General features: G+C 43.2%; 1 protein-coding gene across 1 annotated transcript in view; it reads left to right on the top strand.

Annotated features, from left to right (window-relative positions):
• TRPC1 (transient receptor potential cation channel subfamily C member 1) overlaps positions 1 to 17,066 on the top strand; it is a 190,229-nt gene extending 173,163 nt beyond the window's left edge. The window contains exons 8-11 of the mRNA XM_081086149.1: positions 13,118 to 13,293; positions 14,789 to 14,990; positions 15,265 to 15,459; positions 16,709 to 17,066. Of these exons, the coding sequence (XP_080942275.1) occupies positions 13,118 to 13,293; positions 14,789 to 14,990; positions 15,265 to 15,459; positions 16,709 to 16,936 (801 nt within the window). The 3' untranslated portion in view covers positions 16,937 to 17,066. The remainder of the gene's footprint in view (positions 1 to 13,117; positions 13,294 to 14,788; positions 14,991 to 15,264; positions 15,460 to 16,708) is intronic.
• The last annotated feature ends 1,539 nt before the right edge of the window (positions 17,067 to 18,605 follow it).

Genomic DNA, 18,605 nt, shown 5'->3' with positions numbered 1-18,605 from the left:
TTGCAGAGGACATGATACTGTACATACAAAACACTAAAGACTCTATCAAAAAATTATTAGACAATAAATGAATTTGGCAATGTAGCTGGATACAAAATTAACACCCAGAAATCTATGGCATTTTTATACACCAACTAGAGGCCTGGTGCATGAAATTCGTGCATGGGGCAGGTGTCCCTCAGCTTGGCCTGCACCCTCTCCAATCTGGGACCTACCTCTTGGGGGATGTCTGACTGACAGTTTAGGCCCAATCCCACAGGCCTAAACCACCATCAGACATCCCTCTCACAATCCAGGAATGCTGGCTCCTACTGCTCGCCTGCCTGCCTGCCTGATTGCCCCTAACTGCTTCTGCCTGTCAGCCTGATTGCCCCCTAACTGTTCCCCTGCTGGCCTGATTGACGCCTAACTGCTTCCCTACCGACCCGATCGCCTCCAACCGCCCTCCCCTGTCGGCCCGATTGCCCCCAACTGCACTCCCCTGCTGGCCCGATCACCCCTGACTGCCCTGCTGGCCCCCTACCCTGCCAGCCTGATCTCGCCCTCAACTGCCCTCCCCTGCTGGCGTTACCTTGCCCCCCAGCTCCAGGAGGGCCAGCCTCTCTGAAAAGCATTCCTGCCTTTGCATGGTGTGCTCCAGCTCCACCTTGAGCTGCGCCAGCCACAGTGTGGTCTCCAAAGTCTCTCATTCTTCACGCACAGCTCTTTGTAGAGCTTCCTGAAGTCTCCTCAGGCTCTTCCAATTCAGGCTGGGGCTCTGGGTTGAAGGCCCGCTGCCTCTCGGGGGAAGGGCTGGATTGTGGGCTGATGATCACTGGCTTCACCTCCTCCCCCTCCGGAGGCCCTCTCCTCTCCTTGCCAACTCTGCAGTGCTCCCTAGAGGCCTGTGATCCCTGTCCCTGCCTGTCAGGTGCCTCTACTCTCTGGGCAGGGCCATCAGAATTCTCAACCCCAGGGACTCGGGGCTGCCAGGAAGGGTCCAGGCTCTGTGTGGCCCAGCTCTTGATTGGGATGGGAGAGTACAATTAGGGGCAGGCTGGCAGAGGGGCTGCAGGCCTGTTCTGGTGGTGTAGGCAGATCAGGGGCAGGCCGGCTGGGGAGGGGCCACATGAGATTGGCCAGCAGCCCCACCCCCTGATCAGGCCAGTTTGCTGGCCACAGTGGGCATCATAGTGACTGGTCATTGGTTGTTCCAGTCGTCATGGTAGTTGGCTTTTTATATGTAGATAGTACTGGAAGTCCTAGGCATAGTAATTATTAGGGTTGCCAAAGGAGGAATGCAAGTCTGACCGCCAAAAGGAGTAAAGAATTATGAATTTACTAGAGGCCTGGTGTATGAAATTCATGTACTGGCAGGGGGGAGGGTGTCCCTTAGCCCAGCCTGCACCCTCTCCAATCTGGGATCCCTCTCGCAATCTGGGACCGCTGGCTCCTAACAGCTCACTTGCATACCAGCCTGGTTGCCCCCAACTGCCCTCCACTGTCAGCCTGATCTCACCCCCAACGGCCCTCCCCTGCAGGCCTGATCTTGCCTCCAACTGCCCTCCCCTCCTGGCCTGGTTGTCCCCAATGGCCCTCCCCTGCCAGCCTGATCTCGCCCCCAACTGTCCTCTCCTGCAGGCCTGAGCTTGCCCCCAACTGCCCTCCCCTGCTGGCCGGTTTTGGTTCTGATTGATCTGTTTCTCTGCCAGTCAGTGTCAAAAGCTCTGCCTCCTAGGCAGCCATTGGCTCCCCACAGCACCCAGATTTGGTTCTGATTGGTTGGTTTCTATGCCAGTCAGCGTCAGAAACTCTGCCTCCTAGGCAGCCATTGGCTCCCCACAGCACCCACAATTGGTTCTGATTGGTCAGTTCCTATGCCAGTCAGTGTCAAAAGCTCCACCTCCTAGACAGCCATTGGCTCTTCACAGCACCCACAATTGGTTCTGATTGATCAGTTCCTATGCCAGTCAGCATCTCGGGGCCTATTTCCAGGCCTGATCAGAGAGGTGGGGCTGAACAGCAGCCCCCACATAGGCCAGGAGAGAAAGAAAGGCCCAGCTGCTGGCAAAGCCTGGAAAGAAAGAGGGAGAGAAAGAGAGAGGAAAGTACTGATCAACAGCTGCCACTGAGGTCTCAGCCCCCTGGGCAGTCAGTGCTGGGTTGCCACAGCAACCCAGCGCTGACTGAAGGACTTCTGGGATGGTCAGCCTTCAGTCGTGATTGGTCATTAAAACCCTAGGCTTTTATGTATTAGGATTCTTCTGTGGCAGGCTTTAATAATTTATAGATTTTTAAAATTCTCCCTGGTCATCCACTTGTTTCCAATGAATTAAACAACTTTTAACCCTGGTAGTTAGGTGACTAGACAGAAAGGAAAGAGAGGACCACAAAGCTTGGGTCATAATCTTGCTCAATAATTTACTTTTTTCTGTGAGTTTAGGATTCTGTGTCTGTTGTGAGAATTAAATGGGTCAATGTGAATAACATGCACAGCAGAGCACCTGACACATGAAGGGCTGTCCATAGATGATTATATATTCCTCCATTCCCTCTAAAGTCAGTGGAGTTAACTAGGGCAGACCTGAAAATACAAGAAAACTAGAAAAGTGAATGTAGTGACACACAAGTGCATGTTTTATTCTCATGAATTACTTGGCTTTACTGGATAAATTATTAGATTTAATTTAGTGGCCAATATACTGTTAGTGGCATGTTGTTGTAATTTGTAATGATAAAGAGTGATTTCAGGTGTTTTACATTTAGGCATGGCTATTTTGCTTTTAAGAAGCATGAAATGTTAGAGCTAGAGGAAAATGTACAAGTCGTGTAGTCTTGGAGTTCCCAAACTGGTGAGGCTGCATAATCACCTGGGAGCGAGCCCCTGCATTCTCAGTCCTGCCCTCAAGTCTGACCGCATGTGAGTGAGTGAGTTTGATGCAGCATTTGGCCATTTCCTTTAAATGTCAGGAAACTAAGGCTCAGCTCACACAATGTTAGAAAAAAGACTTGCTAAAAAATGTTAACAATTGCATCTTTTTTGGATGTTTACTCATGTATTAATTCAACAAGCCCTGCTGTGTGGGGAAGAGTTATGTGAGAGCTAAATCCTTCTTAATTATACCCAGCCCCAAATTTTTAATGGGAGAGCTTTTCTAAAACAAGGTGATGTTTTAGAAAATTACTGCAAGGAGTTAGAAACAAGAATTCACTTCTGCCTCTGCCATCTCTTAATTCTGTTGCCCTGAGTAATTCATTGGATCTCTCTGAGCTTCAGTTTGTCACTTGGAAAAACAGGTAATACTAGACTTTCCCACCTTGCAGGTTAAATGAAAAGTGGTAGATAAAAGGGTATATAAAAAGTAGTTATGTGTTCAACATTCTAGTTAATATTGAGTTCTGGAGCTTACTGACATGGTCCTTTTCTTTACAGACTGCTTTTTTACAGAGGCGTAGTATTCCATTGTTTAGCTGTACCACAGTTTTCTAATCCACTCATCTGCCAATGGGCACTTAGGTTGTTTCCAGATCTTAGCTATTGTAAATTGTGCTGCTATGAACATAGGGGTGCATATATCCTTTCTGCTTGGTGTTTCTGTTTTCTTGAGATATACTCCTAGAAGTGGTATTACTGGGTCAAATGGAAGTTTCATTTTTAATTTTTTTAATTAAATCTTTATTGTTCAGATTATTACAGTTGTTCCTCTTCCCCCCCCCCCCCATAGCTCCTGTCCACCCAGTACCCACCCCCTCTCTGCCCTCACCCCCCCCCACCACCACTGTCCTCATCAACAGGTGCACGATTTTTGTCCAGTCTCTTCCCACATCCTCCACACCCCTTTCCCCCGCAAGAATAGTCAGTCCACTCCCTTTCTATGCCCCTGATTCTATTATAATCACCAGTTTATTCTGTTCATCAGATTATTTATTCACTTGATTTTTAGATTCACTTGTTGATAGATGTGTATTTGTTATTCATAATTTGTATCTTTACCTTTTTCTTCTTCTTCCTCTTCTTAAAGGATAACTTTCAGCATTTCATATAATACTGGTCTGGTGGTGATGAATTCCTTTAGCTTTGCCTTATCTGTGAAGCTCTTTATCTGACCTTCAGTTCTGAATGATAGCTTTGCTGGATAAAGTAATCTTGGTTGTAGATTCTTGGCATTCATCACTTTGAATATTTCTTGCCACTCCCTTCTGGCCTGCAAAGTTTCTGTTGAGAAATCAGCTGACAGTCGTATGGGCACTCCCATGTAGGTAACTGACTGTCTTTCTCTTGCTGCTTTTAAGATTCTCTCTTTGTCTTTTGCTCTTGGCATTTTAATTATGATGTGTTTGGATTCCTTTTGTTTGAGGTTCTCTGTGCTTCCTGGACTTGTAAGTCTATTTCTTTCACCAGGTAGGGGAAGTTTTCTGCATTATTTCTTCAAATACGATTCAATATCTTGCTCTCTCTCTTCTTCTGGCACCCCTATAATTTGGATGTTGGTACGCTTGAAACTGTCCCAGAGGCTCCTTACACTATCTTCGTATTTTTGGATTCTTTTTTCATTTTGCTTTTCCAGGTGGGTTTTTTTTGCTTCTTTGTATTTCAAATCTTTGACTTGATTCTTGCACTCCTCTGGTCTGCTGTTGGGAGTCTATATAATATTCTTTATTTCAGTCAGTGTATGCTTATTTTCTAGTTGATCCTTTATCACAACCTCGAGGTTCTCTTTAGATTTCTTGAGGGTCTCATTTAGTTTATCGGTGGTTTCTAGAAAATTCTTGAAAAACCTTATAACCGTGGTTTTGAACTCTATATCCAGTAGTTTGCTTTCCTCCATTTCTGTCATTTGTGTCCTGTTTTTTTGTCTCCGCATTTTTTTATGCTTCGCTGTGTCGATAGAGTGGCTTTCTGTGCTAGGTGTCCTATAGGATCCAGTGGCTCAGCCTCCCCAATTACCTGAGGTAGACACTCTTGGTGCACTCCCTTGTGGGCTTTGTGCACAGTCTTGTTGTAGTTAAGCCTTGATTGTTGTAGGTAACTCTGGGAGGGATTGACCTTCAGGCCAATTGGCTGTGAGAATCAGCTGTATCTGCAGTGGGAGAACTTTTGTGCTGGAGACACCCCTCCAGGGCAAGACTTGCTTCAGTGGGGCTTTGGTGCTCACTGAGTCTGCCCCCTGAGTGTGTCCTTTATGAATCTGAGGAGCTGCAATCTGGATGGTCCCACTCCGACCACCGGGCACACTGGCTCCTGGATCTCTAAGGAGGTGCTAATCTAGTCTCTGCCTGAGGCTATCCAGCAGGAGCCAGCGGTGACACAATGCAAGTTGCCCTGGGGCGTTGGGTCAGTTGCAGTTAGTTATGTAATTATCAGATTGCAAAGGGCCAGGCCTTTCATATGCAAAAACCTCGTGGCTTGGGTGGGGCGGGATCCCAGGGGATCAACAGGGCGGAGTGAGCAGTTATGGTTGCTCTTAGTCCTGCCCTCAGAGGCCCTGCTTCTAGGGGCCCCAGCAATCGCTGTAAGCACCCCCAAGAGAAAGTTGCCCTCGTGTTCTGACCAATGCCAGACAAACCAGTTTCTCCTGTATGAGTCTGGGTCCCCAAATACTTGCCTGGAACTGGAGCTCAGAGCTTGAGACTCCCTCCCAATTGAAAAAGACAACCATGTCCTCAGCTGCCAACCCTCTCCGCATGCGCCTCTGTACCTCTGTATTTTACTTCTGCACCGCTCCTTCTCTGAGTCTCGGTATGCTTTTCTCTTTCCTTCTAGTTGTAGAATTTCCACTCAGCCAGCCTTCCTGTGGTTCTGGATGATATCTGTTCCGTCTTTTAGTTGTATTTTTGAAGTGGCTGTGCGAGGCAGCAATCTCCGGTGTTTACCTATGCCACCATCTTGGGTTTTTTTTTTTCCATTTTTAATTTTTTGAGGAAACACCATACTGTTTTCCACAGTGACTACACTAATCTGCATTCCCACCAGTAATGCAAGAGGGTTCCTTTTTCTCTGCATCTTTACCACACTTGTCATTTGTTGATTTGTTGATGATAGCCATTCTGACAGGTGTGAGATGGTACCTCATTGTTGTTTTCATTTGCATCTCTTGGATATTTAGTGACTTTGAGAGCATGTTTTCATATGTCTCTCAGCCTTCTGTATGTCCTCTTTCGAAAAGTGTCTATTTACGTCCTTCATTTCATGTTGTCCCAAAGCTCCCTTAGGCTCTCCTTCTGCTTTCTAATTTTTTACTCCAATTGTTCAGATTATATATGTTTTCTGCCCTGTCTGCTAATTCACTATTTTGATCCTCTGCCTCTTCTAGTCTACTGTTGAAACATTCCATAGTGATTTATATTGTAGCTATATCACTTTTATTTCCTCTTGATTCTTACATAAATTGTTGATTTTTCTCATCCAGCCAGTTTAGGAACTTTATAACCCTTATTCTGAATTATTTTTCTGACATATTGCATGCCTCTGTTTCATTTAGTTCCGGGGGGGGGGGGGCACCGACTCCTCTCTTTCTTGCCTTTGGGGTTTGTTTCTTTGTTTTCCAATTTTTGCTCTCACTGATGGTTCTAGGAACAGACACACGTGCGGCCCAGGGCCAATGCCACAGGCTTGGTGGGCAAGAGGCACAGTCCGAAGCTCACATGTGGAACACCTGGGGCCCTGGGTGATGCAGCGTGCTTGGTAGGCAAGGAGTGCAGTCCAAGGCTCGCCAGCAGGAAGCATGGGGCCTGGTGCTCACACTATAGGCTTGGCAGGTGGGGAGCTCAGTCAGAGGCTCGCTGGTGGGACCACGGTGATGCTGGAGGCTTGGCAGGGGGAGAGTGCAGTCAGAGGCTTGCCTACAGGATGTGTAGGGCCCAGGAGGATGCCATGGGCTTGGTGGGCTGGGTGCAGTCAGAGGCTCACCTGCAGGATGTGCACGGCTGGGGCCAATGCTGCGGGTTTGGTGGCTGGGAAGTGCAGTTTGAGATTAACTGGTGGGACACAGGATGGTCAGGACTGATGCAGTAGGATGGTGGGAGGGCGGTGCACTCCTAGACCCACAGAAGTCCACGTCCAGGGAGGCTGGAGTCCCATTGTCCATCGGCCTGCAGCTGAGGTAGCAGGTCTTTGGCCAGAGTGGCTGTAGGGTCCAGGGTAGTGTCTGAGGCCAGTCTGGGTGGTGAGGTTAGGCTCCTAGTCACAGCAGTTCTCCCCTTAAAGATGGCATGGTTTCTGTCAGAGCCGGCTGCCCTAGGAGTGATTTCATTGGTAGCAGTGGCTCTCTGTCTAGGAGAGCCTGATCCACCAACCCCCAAAAGTCCTGCAGGATCTAACTGTCCTTCACTTGTGCGCGCGCGCGCACACACACACACACACACACCACATGTCCATGCACTCCCCTTTTGCTCTCTCACTCACACTGTCTCACTGTCGTCCTGCCAGCCACCATCTTCCTTCCTAACATTTGCCATTTTAATTAGGATGTGTCTTGGTGTGGGTCTTTCTGGGTTCATCTTGTTTGGGACTCTTTGTGCTTCCTGGACTTGTGTGGCTTTTTTTCTTCCCCATGCCAGGGAAGTTTTCTGTTATTATTTCTTCAAACAGGTTTTCTTTTCCTTGTTCAGCTTCTTCTCCTTCTGGCACCCTATTATGTGGATACTAGAGGCCCAATGCACAAAATTTGTGCACAAGGCTTGGCTCCTGCTGCCGCCGCGGCTGCCTCTGCCTCAGACCCTGCTGCTGTGACTGCTGTCTCTGCCTTGGCCCCCGTGGCACCACGGCTTAGTCCAGAAGGTTGTCTGAAAGGTCTTCTGGTCTAATTAGCATATTACACTTATATTATTATAATTTCATGTTGTCCCAAAGCTCCCGTAAACTCTCCTTCTGCTTTTTAATTATTTTCCCCAATTGTTGTTCAGATTGGGTACCTTTTTTTCTGCCTTATCTTCTAACTCTCTGATTCAGCCCTTGGCTTCTTCTAGTCTACTGTTGAAACCTTTCAAGGTGTTCTTTATTGCAGCTATGTCATTCTTCATTTCCAGTTGATTATTATCCATGTTGGTGATTCTCATTGAGCTGCTTGTAACTCTCAGTCAGATGTTTGAGCATCTTTAAAACCATTATTCTGAATTCTTTATCTGATAAATTACTTGCCTCCATTTCATTTAGTTCCTTTTCTGGTGAGTCCTCTTTTTCCCCATGGATCTGGTCCCTCAGGTATCCACTTCAGAGGTTCAGGGTCAGTGGGGGCATGTTCACAGTTCCTCTGATGTATGACTCCCTGTGAAGTCTCAGAGCCCTCTGGCATGAAATTCACTGCATGGCCCTGGTGCCCATGGTGGGATGGTATGCAAGATCTCTCTGGTGTGCACTCACTGTGCGCTGTCCAAGGGCCGGGTGGAGCAGAACATTAAGTCCCACTGGCATGCACTCACTACATGCATCTGGGAGCCCATGGTGAGATAGCATGCCACTGCGGGAGCATAGTGGGAATCCCTTGTGCGTTATGGCTAGTGGGCAGCTCACTGCACAGGTTCGGGGTGGTGTCAAAGGCCAGTCTGGATGTTGGTGTGGCTGCCCTCCTAGCCTCCGCTGCTCCCTTTAAGATGGCATGGTCTCCACCCCAGAGCCGCGCCCAGCCTGGGAATGCCTGTGCTGGTAGCAGGGGTTCCTATACAGGAGAGCCTGATCTACCAGCTTCTGAGACTCCTGAAAGATCTCACTGCCCCTCACTCAGCCACACAGACACCACACATGTCCACACACTCCCCTTGCACTCCTTTACTTACTCACATTCTCTCCCTCATTGCTGTCCTGCTGGCCACCATGTTGAGATCTTCCTCACTTAGTCTTAATTTTTATATTTCTCAAGTAAAACTGCTAATAAGTTTAGAATTAGTAAACATTCTTTCTCAGACTAACATAAAAGTACTGTTGTCAGTGTTTGCCTTTGGCATGAATGCTTAATGTGCTCTTTAAGCTGATGTCACCTCCATGATTTCCACTGTGGTTGCTTTTGGTTGGCCATATTATGTAAGAACTAATACCATGATTTTAAAGAGAAGTGGGTGGGTGGGAAGAGATCAACCAAAGAACTTGTATGCATAACCCCTGGGCACAGACAATAGTGTGGTGAAGGCCTGTGGTGGGGTGGGCTAGAAGGAGTCAATGGGGTAAAAAGGGGACATATGTAATATTTTCAACAATAAATATTTAATAAAAAATAAAGATCAAGTCAAGAAGTTTATAGTTTTCTTATTAAATACAGAGGCCCAATGCACAAAAGTCGTGAAAGGGGCTCAGCCCTCGCAGCCCCAACTTCATCCAGAAGGTCATCCGGAAGTCCAGTCTAATTAGCATATTACACTTAAATTATTATAGACTAGAAGCCCGGCGCAAAAAAATTTGTGCACTCAGGAGGGTTCCTCAACCCGGCCTGTGCCCTCTCGCAGTCTGGGACCCCTCGGAGAATAACCACCTGCTGGCTTAGGCCCGCTTCTCGGGGGATTGGGCCTAAGCTGGCAGTCAGACATCCCTCTGGCAGCCCAGGAGCCCTCGGGGGATGTCCACTTGCCAGTGGGGAGCAGGCCTAGCTGCAGTCAGACATCCTTAGCGCTGCTAAGGAGGCGGGAGAGGCTCCCACAACCACCGCTGTACTGGCAGCCATCAGCCTGCCTTGTGGCTGAGCAGAGTTCCCCCTGTGGGAGCGCACTGACCACCAGGGGCAGCTCCTGCATTGAGCGTCTGCCCCCTGGTGGTCAGTGTGTGTCATAATGATCAGTGATTCCCAGTTGCTCTGCTGTTAGGGTCAATTTGCATATTACCCTTTTATTATATAAGATAGAGGCCTGGTGCATGGGTGGGGGCCAGCTGGCTTGCCCTGAAGGGTGTCCCGGATCAGGGTGTGGGTCCCGCTGGGGTGCCTGGCCAGCCTGGGTGAGGGGCTGAGGGCCATTTTTAGACTGGCCACACCCCCTTCAGGGTGGGGGTCCCTGCTGGAGTGCCTGGCCAGCCTGGATGAGGGGCTGAGGGCCGTTTTCAGGTTGGCCACACTTTCTTCAGTGAGGAGGGTCCTGCTGGGGTGCCTGTTCAGCCTGGGTGAGTGGCTTATGCCTGTTTGCAGGCTGGCCACAGCCCCCAGCCACCCAAGCTCCTAGTGGAGGCAGGCTGGAAGCAGGTATCTGGTATTTATTTAGCTTCTATAATTGAAACTTAGTTGCCTTTTGTGGAGGCTACAGCCGGCCATAGCAGGCAGGAAGCTTGGCTTCCTCCATCGCCGGGGCAACCAAGCCTCCTGCTTGCTCTAGCTCTGTGGCTGCCGGCTGCCATCTTGGTTGGGTTAATTTGCATATAGTTGCTCTGATTGGCTGGTGGGCGTGGCTTGGGCATAGCGAAGGTATGGTCAATTAGCATCTTTGTCTTTTATTAGTGTTGATTGCTTGTATTGATGTAAAATTGAATTGCTCTTTAAAACTACTTTGGGACTAAATTTTTAAAATTAAAACTATAACATCATATATGCTCACTCTTGGAAAAACGTATTTGTAAGTTTACAGCATCTAAATTTTTTTCAAAGGAAATATTTCTGTAGTTACTTAAAGCAGTTACTGTATTCTTGCTGTCATAATTTACTAAGTTCTCTACTAACATGGTACAGCTTTATTCTGCACACTCATGGTCTCATAAATGATTTCTTTTCCAAGGTGGCCCACACATTTTGAGCTTTCTCATTCTAAAAATTCCCTGGGTTATTTTTGTCAGAATTTTGCAAGGGGAGGCAAGTGAGGTAAGTGTAAGATTTTGAAAAGTGCCACATGAGCTAGTCTCATGTGCAAGTCAGATATATTAGACCTCTCACAACTGCAGAGCCTGCATTACTAACTTGTGGTGTGCCTAAAACATTTAGCATACTTCTTATCCTTAATTAGCCCACTATAGTGGGCTTAGGAGGGTTTGGCCACTTTCCTGCTCTTATCATTTTGTATTGTTGCTAAGTGGCTTATGTTATCTTGGCAGGCTTGAGGCAATTAGACATTTTATTTGAAGCTGGATTTAATTATATAAATTTGACCTGGTTAAATTTGAGGAATGATTATTGTTAAATACTATTTTTTGTACTTTAAAAGTAAAAAATGCATATAGTAAGGAAAATTCAAAGTGAGAAACTCTGCCTTCCAACCTCTAGCCCTCTCTCCTGTAGGTAAGCATTAAGAGTCCCTGTGTAAGCTTCCAGAGGCTTCCTGTGCATATGAAACCACACCTATCCAAAAATGTATATCTGGCCCTGACTGGTTTGGCTCAGTGGATAGAGTGTCGGCCTGCGGACTGAAAGGTCCCAGGTTCGATTCCGGTCAAGGGCATGTACCTTGGTTGCGGGCACATCCCCAGTGGGGGGTGTGCAGGAGGCAGCTGATCGATGTTTCAATTTCATCTATGTTTCTGACTCTCTCCCTTCCTCTCTGTAAGAAATCAATAAAATATATTTAAAAAAATGTATATCTGATACATTCTTTAAAAATAGAAATGGGAGTTGTAGTATTCTAGGCCATGCTTTTTTTACTTAATATTTTATGAACACCTTTCTATGCCAGCACATACGTGTACATTCTGTTTAACCAGCGTTGTTTAACAGTTAGGAATTTCTCACTTTTTTGCTGCCCCTAACAATGCTGCAATGAGAATCCTTGTATATACATGCATATTTCTGTACTTTCTAACTATTAACTAAATTTGTAGGAAGAGAATTGCTGAGTCAGTTAAGGTAATGTGAAATTATTCTCCAAATTTGTATACCAATTTAAACACAAAGAATTTATGAGAAGTATTAATTTCCCAGATTTTGAAGAAGTATTAAAGAATGATGTTAGGCTTGGATAGAGCTCCCAGATGCACTATACATGTCTACATTACAAAAGATGCTCATATTAATACTAGACCCTCTCATTTGGCATACACACATAGTATTTTCTTATAATGGACCCAAAATGAAAGAAAATAAATTATCTCAACAAAAAAGAGATTAGTCCTGGAGGAGGAAATGCTGTCCTTGGGGAATTGGTTACAAAAATTAAATAAAATACTTTGTTGTATTGATTATCTTATCTAATAAAAGAGAAACATGCAAATTGACTGTACCTCTGCTACACTCACAAGCCATGCCCACCAGCCAATCAGAGCGACTATATGCAAATTAACCCAACCAAGATGGCAGCCGGCAGCCATGGAGCTGGAGCAAGCAGGAGGCTTGGTTGTCCCTGTGATGGAGGAAGCCAAGCTTCCTGCCTGCTCTGGCTGGCTGTGGGCTCCGCTCAAGGCAACAAAGTTTCAATTATATCCTATCTAATAATAGACAAACATGGTAAAAGGGTAATATGCAAACTGACCCTAACAGCAGAAAGACTGGGAATGACTGGTCACTATGACACACACTGACCACTACGGGGCAGATGCTCAATGCAGGAGCTGCCCTCTGGTGGTCAGGGTGCTCTCACATGGGAGTAGCTCTGCTCAGCCACAAGCCAGGCTGATGGCTTCCAGTACAGCGGTGGTGGTGGGAGCCTCTCCCGCCTCCTCAGCAGCACTAAGGATGTCCGACTGCAGCTAGGCCTGCTTCTCGCTGGCAAGTGGACATCCCCCGAGGGCTCCTGGGCTGCCAGAGGGATGTCTGACTGCCAGCTTAGGCCCAACCCCCAGCAGGTGGGCATCCCCCGAGGTGTCCCAGTTTGCAAGAGAGCACAGGCTGGGCTGAGGGACCACTCCCCCCCGCCCCCCGAGTGCACAAATTTTTGTGCACCGGGCCTCTAGTATGTTCATAAACTTAAAGAAGCTTTAAATATAAGCATTTATTTACCTTTAGATTTGAGCAAGAACTTTTCCTTTTACTCCTCATGAATTAGGCTCTTTCTTAGAACTCCATGTTTCTACCTTTTCTTTCATAGCAACAAAATCCTCTGCGGGCGTGCTATGATTGGAATGGCTTTCTGTTAAGCAGCTGGAATTTTGATGTCTTAAAAGTGTAACCCATCTCAACCAGATGCAACAAAAGGAGTAGTTTGTGGCTCATATATTTGTCTTCCTTGTATTGCCTGGTCATTAATATTTAATATTTTATTTCCCTGATAACTTTAGTAAAAAACGATATATATTCCACAGATTTCAATGGGACAGATGCTTCAAGATTTTGGAAAATTTCTTGGGATGTTCCTTCTTGTTTTGTTTTCTTTCACAATTGGATTGACACAACTGTATGATAAAGGCTATACTCCAAAAGAGCAGAAGGACTGTGTAGGCATCTTCTGTGAGCAGCAGAGCAACGACACTTTCCATTCGTGAGTGTCTTTTACAGTTTTTAGTAGATATATTTCTCTCTTTCTAATATGTTGTGTAGGAATTAGTACTGACAGAAATAGAACTTCAAATCTTCTTTAAGAGATTCCTTTTTAATAAGAAATACTTATTTTTAATGTATCACTTGATAGTTATCTTTACATATAGACTCTTTAATTAGCAGGCCCAGATTATGCCATTGGCTACCCCCTGTAGGCTGTGTGAGTGGAGGAGCTCTTGGCATTTCATGCACTACTGGCTTGGGAGCAGGGCAGCTCTTCGTGGGTTGTATATAGCGTAAGATGTTCAGCAGCTCTGCTTCTCACTCACTGTTACAACCAAAACAGTCTCACATTTTTAGCTTGTTAGGAATTATTAGAATGGACAATTATTAGAGCTTTATGAACAATTTTTTTCTCTAATTTACTGTTATCATAATACATACATACTTTAATTATGCTCAATAAGGAATTGAACAACCAGTTGTGAGGCAGACAAAATATCACTCCCTTGGAGCTCCAGTGGCGCAATCGGTTAGCGTGCGGTACTTATACAAAATATCACTCCCTCATTCTTATATAAAATAATGGAGAAGAGGTGTGGAATTGCATATTCGTTGTGTTTTACGTACCAACTCTTCTTCAGTTACGTTCATGTCATCTTATTTAGGGAATAAGATTAGATAAATAATAAATGTTCATCCAACCCTTCTGCATACCAAACACCATTCTAAGTGCTGAGTGAATAAAGAGTCATTAAGCAGGACCACCTCATGGAGCTTATATTCTTATGAGGTGATACAGACAATAAGAAATAAAATATATGATGTATTACATGGTGATAAGGGCTAACAAGACAAAGCTTGGGCCAGGGGATGTATGTGTGAGGGTACAGTTTTAGATAGGATATTAGGGAAGGCCCACAGAGATGACATTCAGATAAATATGTAAAGCTGGTGAAAGATCAAGCAGCGAAGGAGGGGTCTGGAGGAAGAGCATCAGCAGAGAGAGGGAATGGTAAAGGCAAATGCCCTGCGTTGGATGTATGGCTGCAAATTCAAGGAAAAGTCAGGAGGCCAGTTTGGGTGGGGTGAATCCGAGTGACAGCTATAGGAGATGAGGTCAGAAAGATAATGGGATCATGTAGGACCTTGTTGGCCCTTGTAAGGGTTTTGGGCTATTGAGATAGCCATTTGATATTTTTGAGCAGAAGAGTGACAGAATCTGATTAGGCATTAACAGGATCATAGACGTTGGTATGTTAAGAATGGACAGAAAGGCAATAAGAGATGAAAGAGGAATCATTTCTCTTCCTTTTGAGTCTACTTCTTTGTTTAAAGTAAGGCATATCTGTACTGTTGGGTTCACCTCATTTATTTTATAAAGTATTATTCTTGGATTATCAATGTTTTCTTTACATAATGTTGATATAAATGAATTCTTCATTTTTGCTAATGATTTAATTTTCTTTTAAACAAAAATGTAATCGTCTTTACAGGTTCATTGGCACTTGCTTTGCTTTGTTCTGGTATATTTTCTCCTTAGCACATGTGGCAATCTTTGTCACAAGATTTAGCTACGGAGAAGAACTGCAGTCCTTTGTGGGAGCTGTCATTGTTGGCACGTACAACGTGGTGGTTGTGATTGTGCTCACCAAGCTTCTGGTGGCAATGCTGCACAACAGCTTTCAGTTGATAGCAGTAAGTGTCTATTCTTATAAAAACTCTATATTCTCTTCACATCATACCCAATGTATGCAGTAGATAAGGCATCCAAATATTATAAGAATTAAGAATTAGTTTAATTTTAAAATTAGATTTTTAATGCAAGTAACGTATAATAACAGCACATCGTGAATCAAATTTTTACCTACAAGATGTAGAAACATGGGCAGTTTAAAACGATATCTTTTTCTCTGCCACTCCCCATGTGCATGTTCATATTCTATTCGGCTTTTTCATTTGCCTTTTACAGAATCACGAAGACAAAGAATGGAAGTTTGCCCGCGCAAAGTTGTGGCTTAGTTACTTTGATGACAAGTGTACATTACCTCCACCTTTCAACATCATTCCTTCACCAAAGACCATCTGCTACATGATTAGTAGCCTCAGTAAATGGATTTGCTCTCATACATCAAAAGGCAGGGTTAAACGGCAAAACAGTTTAAAGGTAAGAGACTAGAATTGCAACATAGAAGTTTTAATAATTCCTAACCTCAAATGTTTCCTCAGGCATAAATATGCAGGCTTCTTAAGGCCTGGGACTGTCCCGATTTTTTTTACTCCTGTATCTCTAATGCACAGCATAGATATAACATAAAGTAAGGACTCAGTAAGTATTTTTGAGAATGAGAGATAGAGCTGGAATTTTTTCATGAAATCTCATCTCAGTTTTAAAACATGCAGAAAATATTCATTATCCCTATTCTGTGAGCTTAGATACTGATATCTCATATTTTTTCTGGTTCTTCTTGGAAGTTATTCAATACATGAATAATTTAATACATGTTGCTATAAATCAGAAGTTGGCAAATTTTTTTCTGTAAGGGGCCAGATAGTAAATAATTTAGACTTTACAGGCTGAGACAAAATCAAAGATTTATGTGAGTACTAATAGAATAAGAAAGAACATAAATTTCCACTAAATTTTTATTGATGAAATAAAAATGTAACAATAATTGAGTAATTATTAAAATTATTAAATTTTTGTTAATACAGATCTATTAATAAAAAGAATAGAATTCCATTTGGGGAGGATAACATTTTGTTTAATTGGGGTTCAGAATTACTGTTCCCAGCCTTGCCGGGTAGCTCTGTTGGTTAGAGTATCATCCTGATACACCAAGGTTGCGAGTTCCATCCCCAGTCAAAGCACATACAAGAATCAACCAGTGAATGCATCAATAAATGGAACTAGTTGATGTCTGTCTGTCTGTCTGTCTGTCTCTCTCTCTCTCTTTCTCTTTCTCTCTCTCCCTTTGTCTCCCTCCGGCCCTCCCTCCCCCTTCCTCTCTTTCTAAAAAAATCATTAAAAAAAGAAATTGCTGTTTCCTATCATCAACCTAGTAACAAATGTTCATCTGTAAACCCATTCTTAGCCAACAAGCCATTAAAACCAGGAAGTGGGTCAATTTGACCTGTGTGTAGGTAATAGTTGGCAAATTCCTCCTATAAACTGAGGACTCCTATGACTATTTTTGAATCAAAATAAGCACACAGGTGAATGAATAAAACAAATTTGCAGGCTATATTTGTTTTAAACAAATGTTAAATGTTATTTTATAACAGAGTGGCAAAAGTATAGTCTAATAAAGCATTAGAAGATTACTGTTTGTATCTGTGAATACTTTTCAAAAATCCACTCTTTTAAATATTGTTTATGCCCGTTGTTAGTATCATATTATTGCTTTGTTTTGAAGGAATGGAGAACTTTGAAACAAAAGAGAGATGAAAACTACCAAAAAGTGATGTGCTGCTTGGTGCATCGTTACTTGACTTCCATGAGACAGAAGATGCAAAGCACAGATCAGGCAACTGTGGAAAATCTAAATGAACTGCGCCAAGATCTGTCAAAATTCCGAAATGAGATAAGGGATTTACTTGGCTTTCGGACTTCTAAATATGCTATGTTTTATCCAAGAAACTAATCATTTTCTAAATCACATAGAGAATAATTTTCAATAATAACTCTGAAAGGCTGTTTGCATAACTTGCAATTAAATCATAAGATATATATTGAAATACAGAATTATGTAAAAGCATTATTTAAAATATTTATAGCATAACTGTTATATAAAATATGTATATAGAGTAACTTTTTTAAAACTTCTGTAGGTAGCTTTTTTCCAAAGCAAAACAGATTTAGTAGACAGGTTTTGTGAGCATGCTGCTTGGTTTTCTTATTTGAACAATGCTCTGAAATTTTTTTCTTTTTATGTTAAAGAAGAGCAGTTATAACTATACACATTGCCAGAAAGTTCTGTAAATGAAGACCAGTAAATGTCTTCCATGGAATAACTTGAAATATTGAAGTTGTGGTTTATAAAATATGTTTTAGGACTTTACATATAATATAGTATTTGTTGTTTGAGATTATAGTTTCATCTAAAACAGTAGTCTGTTTTTTATTTTATTATAATCCTAAGTAACAAAGAAACAACCTTAATGAATATTTGAATCTATTTATGTCTCTATAAATTTAAATTCACTTCAGTTTCATTATTGTAATATATTTACTTGTACATGGTTGTAATTACTCTATTTTTAATTTTGCTTTTTTTCATTTAATAGTATTTTATATATACACTAGAGGCCCGATGCATGAAATTCATGCAAGGGTCGTGGCCCTGGCCCCTGCCCGCCATTGCCGCCTGCCACTGCCGCCACCAGCCGGGGGGCCTCTGCCATTTCTGCCGCAGCCCCCGCTGATGTGGCTTTGTCCAGAAGGAAGGACGTCTGGAAGGACATCTGGTCTAATTAGCATATTATGCTTTTATTATTATAGATTTCCATTTATTGATATAGTCCATCTGTTAAATTTTATAGAATCATATTGTTTTTAAAATATATAGTTAGCAGACTTGTTATTTGTCACTGTAGAGTACTTGTTTATGTTTACAGGTTTGCCCAGGTACTTCTATAAGATTAGGCATTTGGTGGTTTTTCATTTTTTCTTGTTATAATAGTGCCATAATTTTTTTCAAGTTGGCATGAATGTTCATAGCTATAAAGCTAACCCAAAGTAAGGACTTAGAAGATATTTCTGTACCATGTGTGGTCACAGGCCGTTTTATTTTTTTAAACATTGGAAAACCCTACAGGGCTCTGTTCTATATTTGAAATAAGGTTCTTGAGCTTTTCTCCCAAAGTATTTCCCATAGAATTAACATAGCTTCTATAAAAGTGACTTCATGTTGATTTGTGGATCATTCTTGCTGCTTAAGATGAAAAGCATTGACTTTTTTAAAATTAGAAAATAAAATATATATTAAAACTTATTTCCTATGTTCATACAAAGGATGTAGTTAAAATTTTTTCATAGGCTTATCTATTCTTGCAAAATTTTCAGTTAAGAGGTTATTAGGTCTATAATTGACTTCTTAACTGAATGTCATGTGGTTTTAAGGCCACTGAGTACAGGTTGTCCTTTGTTTGTAAGCACCACTGATCCAGGGATCATTGTCTGAATATATTAGTATTGTATTTTAGCTTGCTTTTGACTTTTTGCTTTTTAATTTTCAGTTTGTGAGTGTTCCCTCTTTGGGGCCAGTTCTTATAAAAATGTTTATTGTAAAGTTATATATTTTGTCTATAATA

This window comes from Myotis nattereri (assembly GCF_964212035.1).
Source record: "Myotis nattereri genome assembly, chromosome: 3".
NCBI lineage: Eukaryota > Metazoa > Chordata > Mammalia > Chiroptera > Vespertilionidae > Myotis > Myotis nattereri.
Note: the sequence above shows the minus strand (reverse complement) of the source record. Positions and strands in the feature narration are given on the sequence as shown.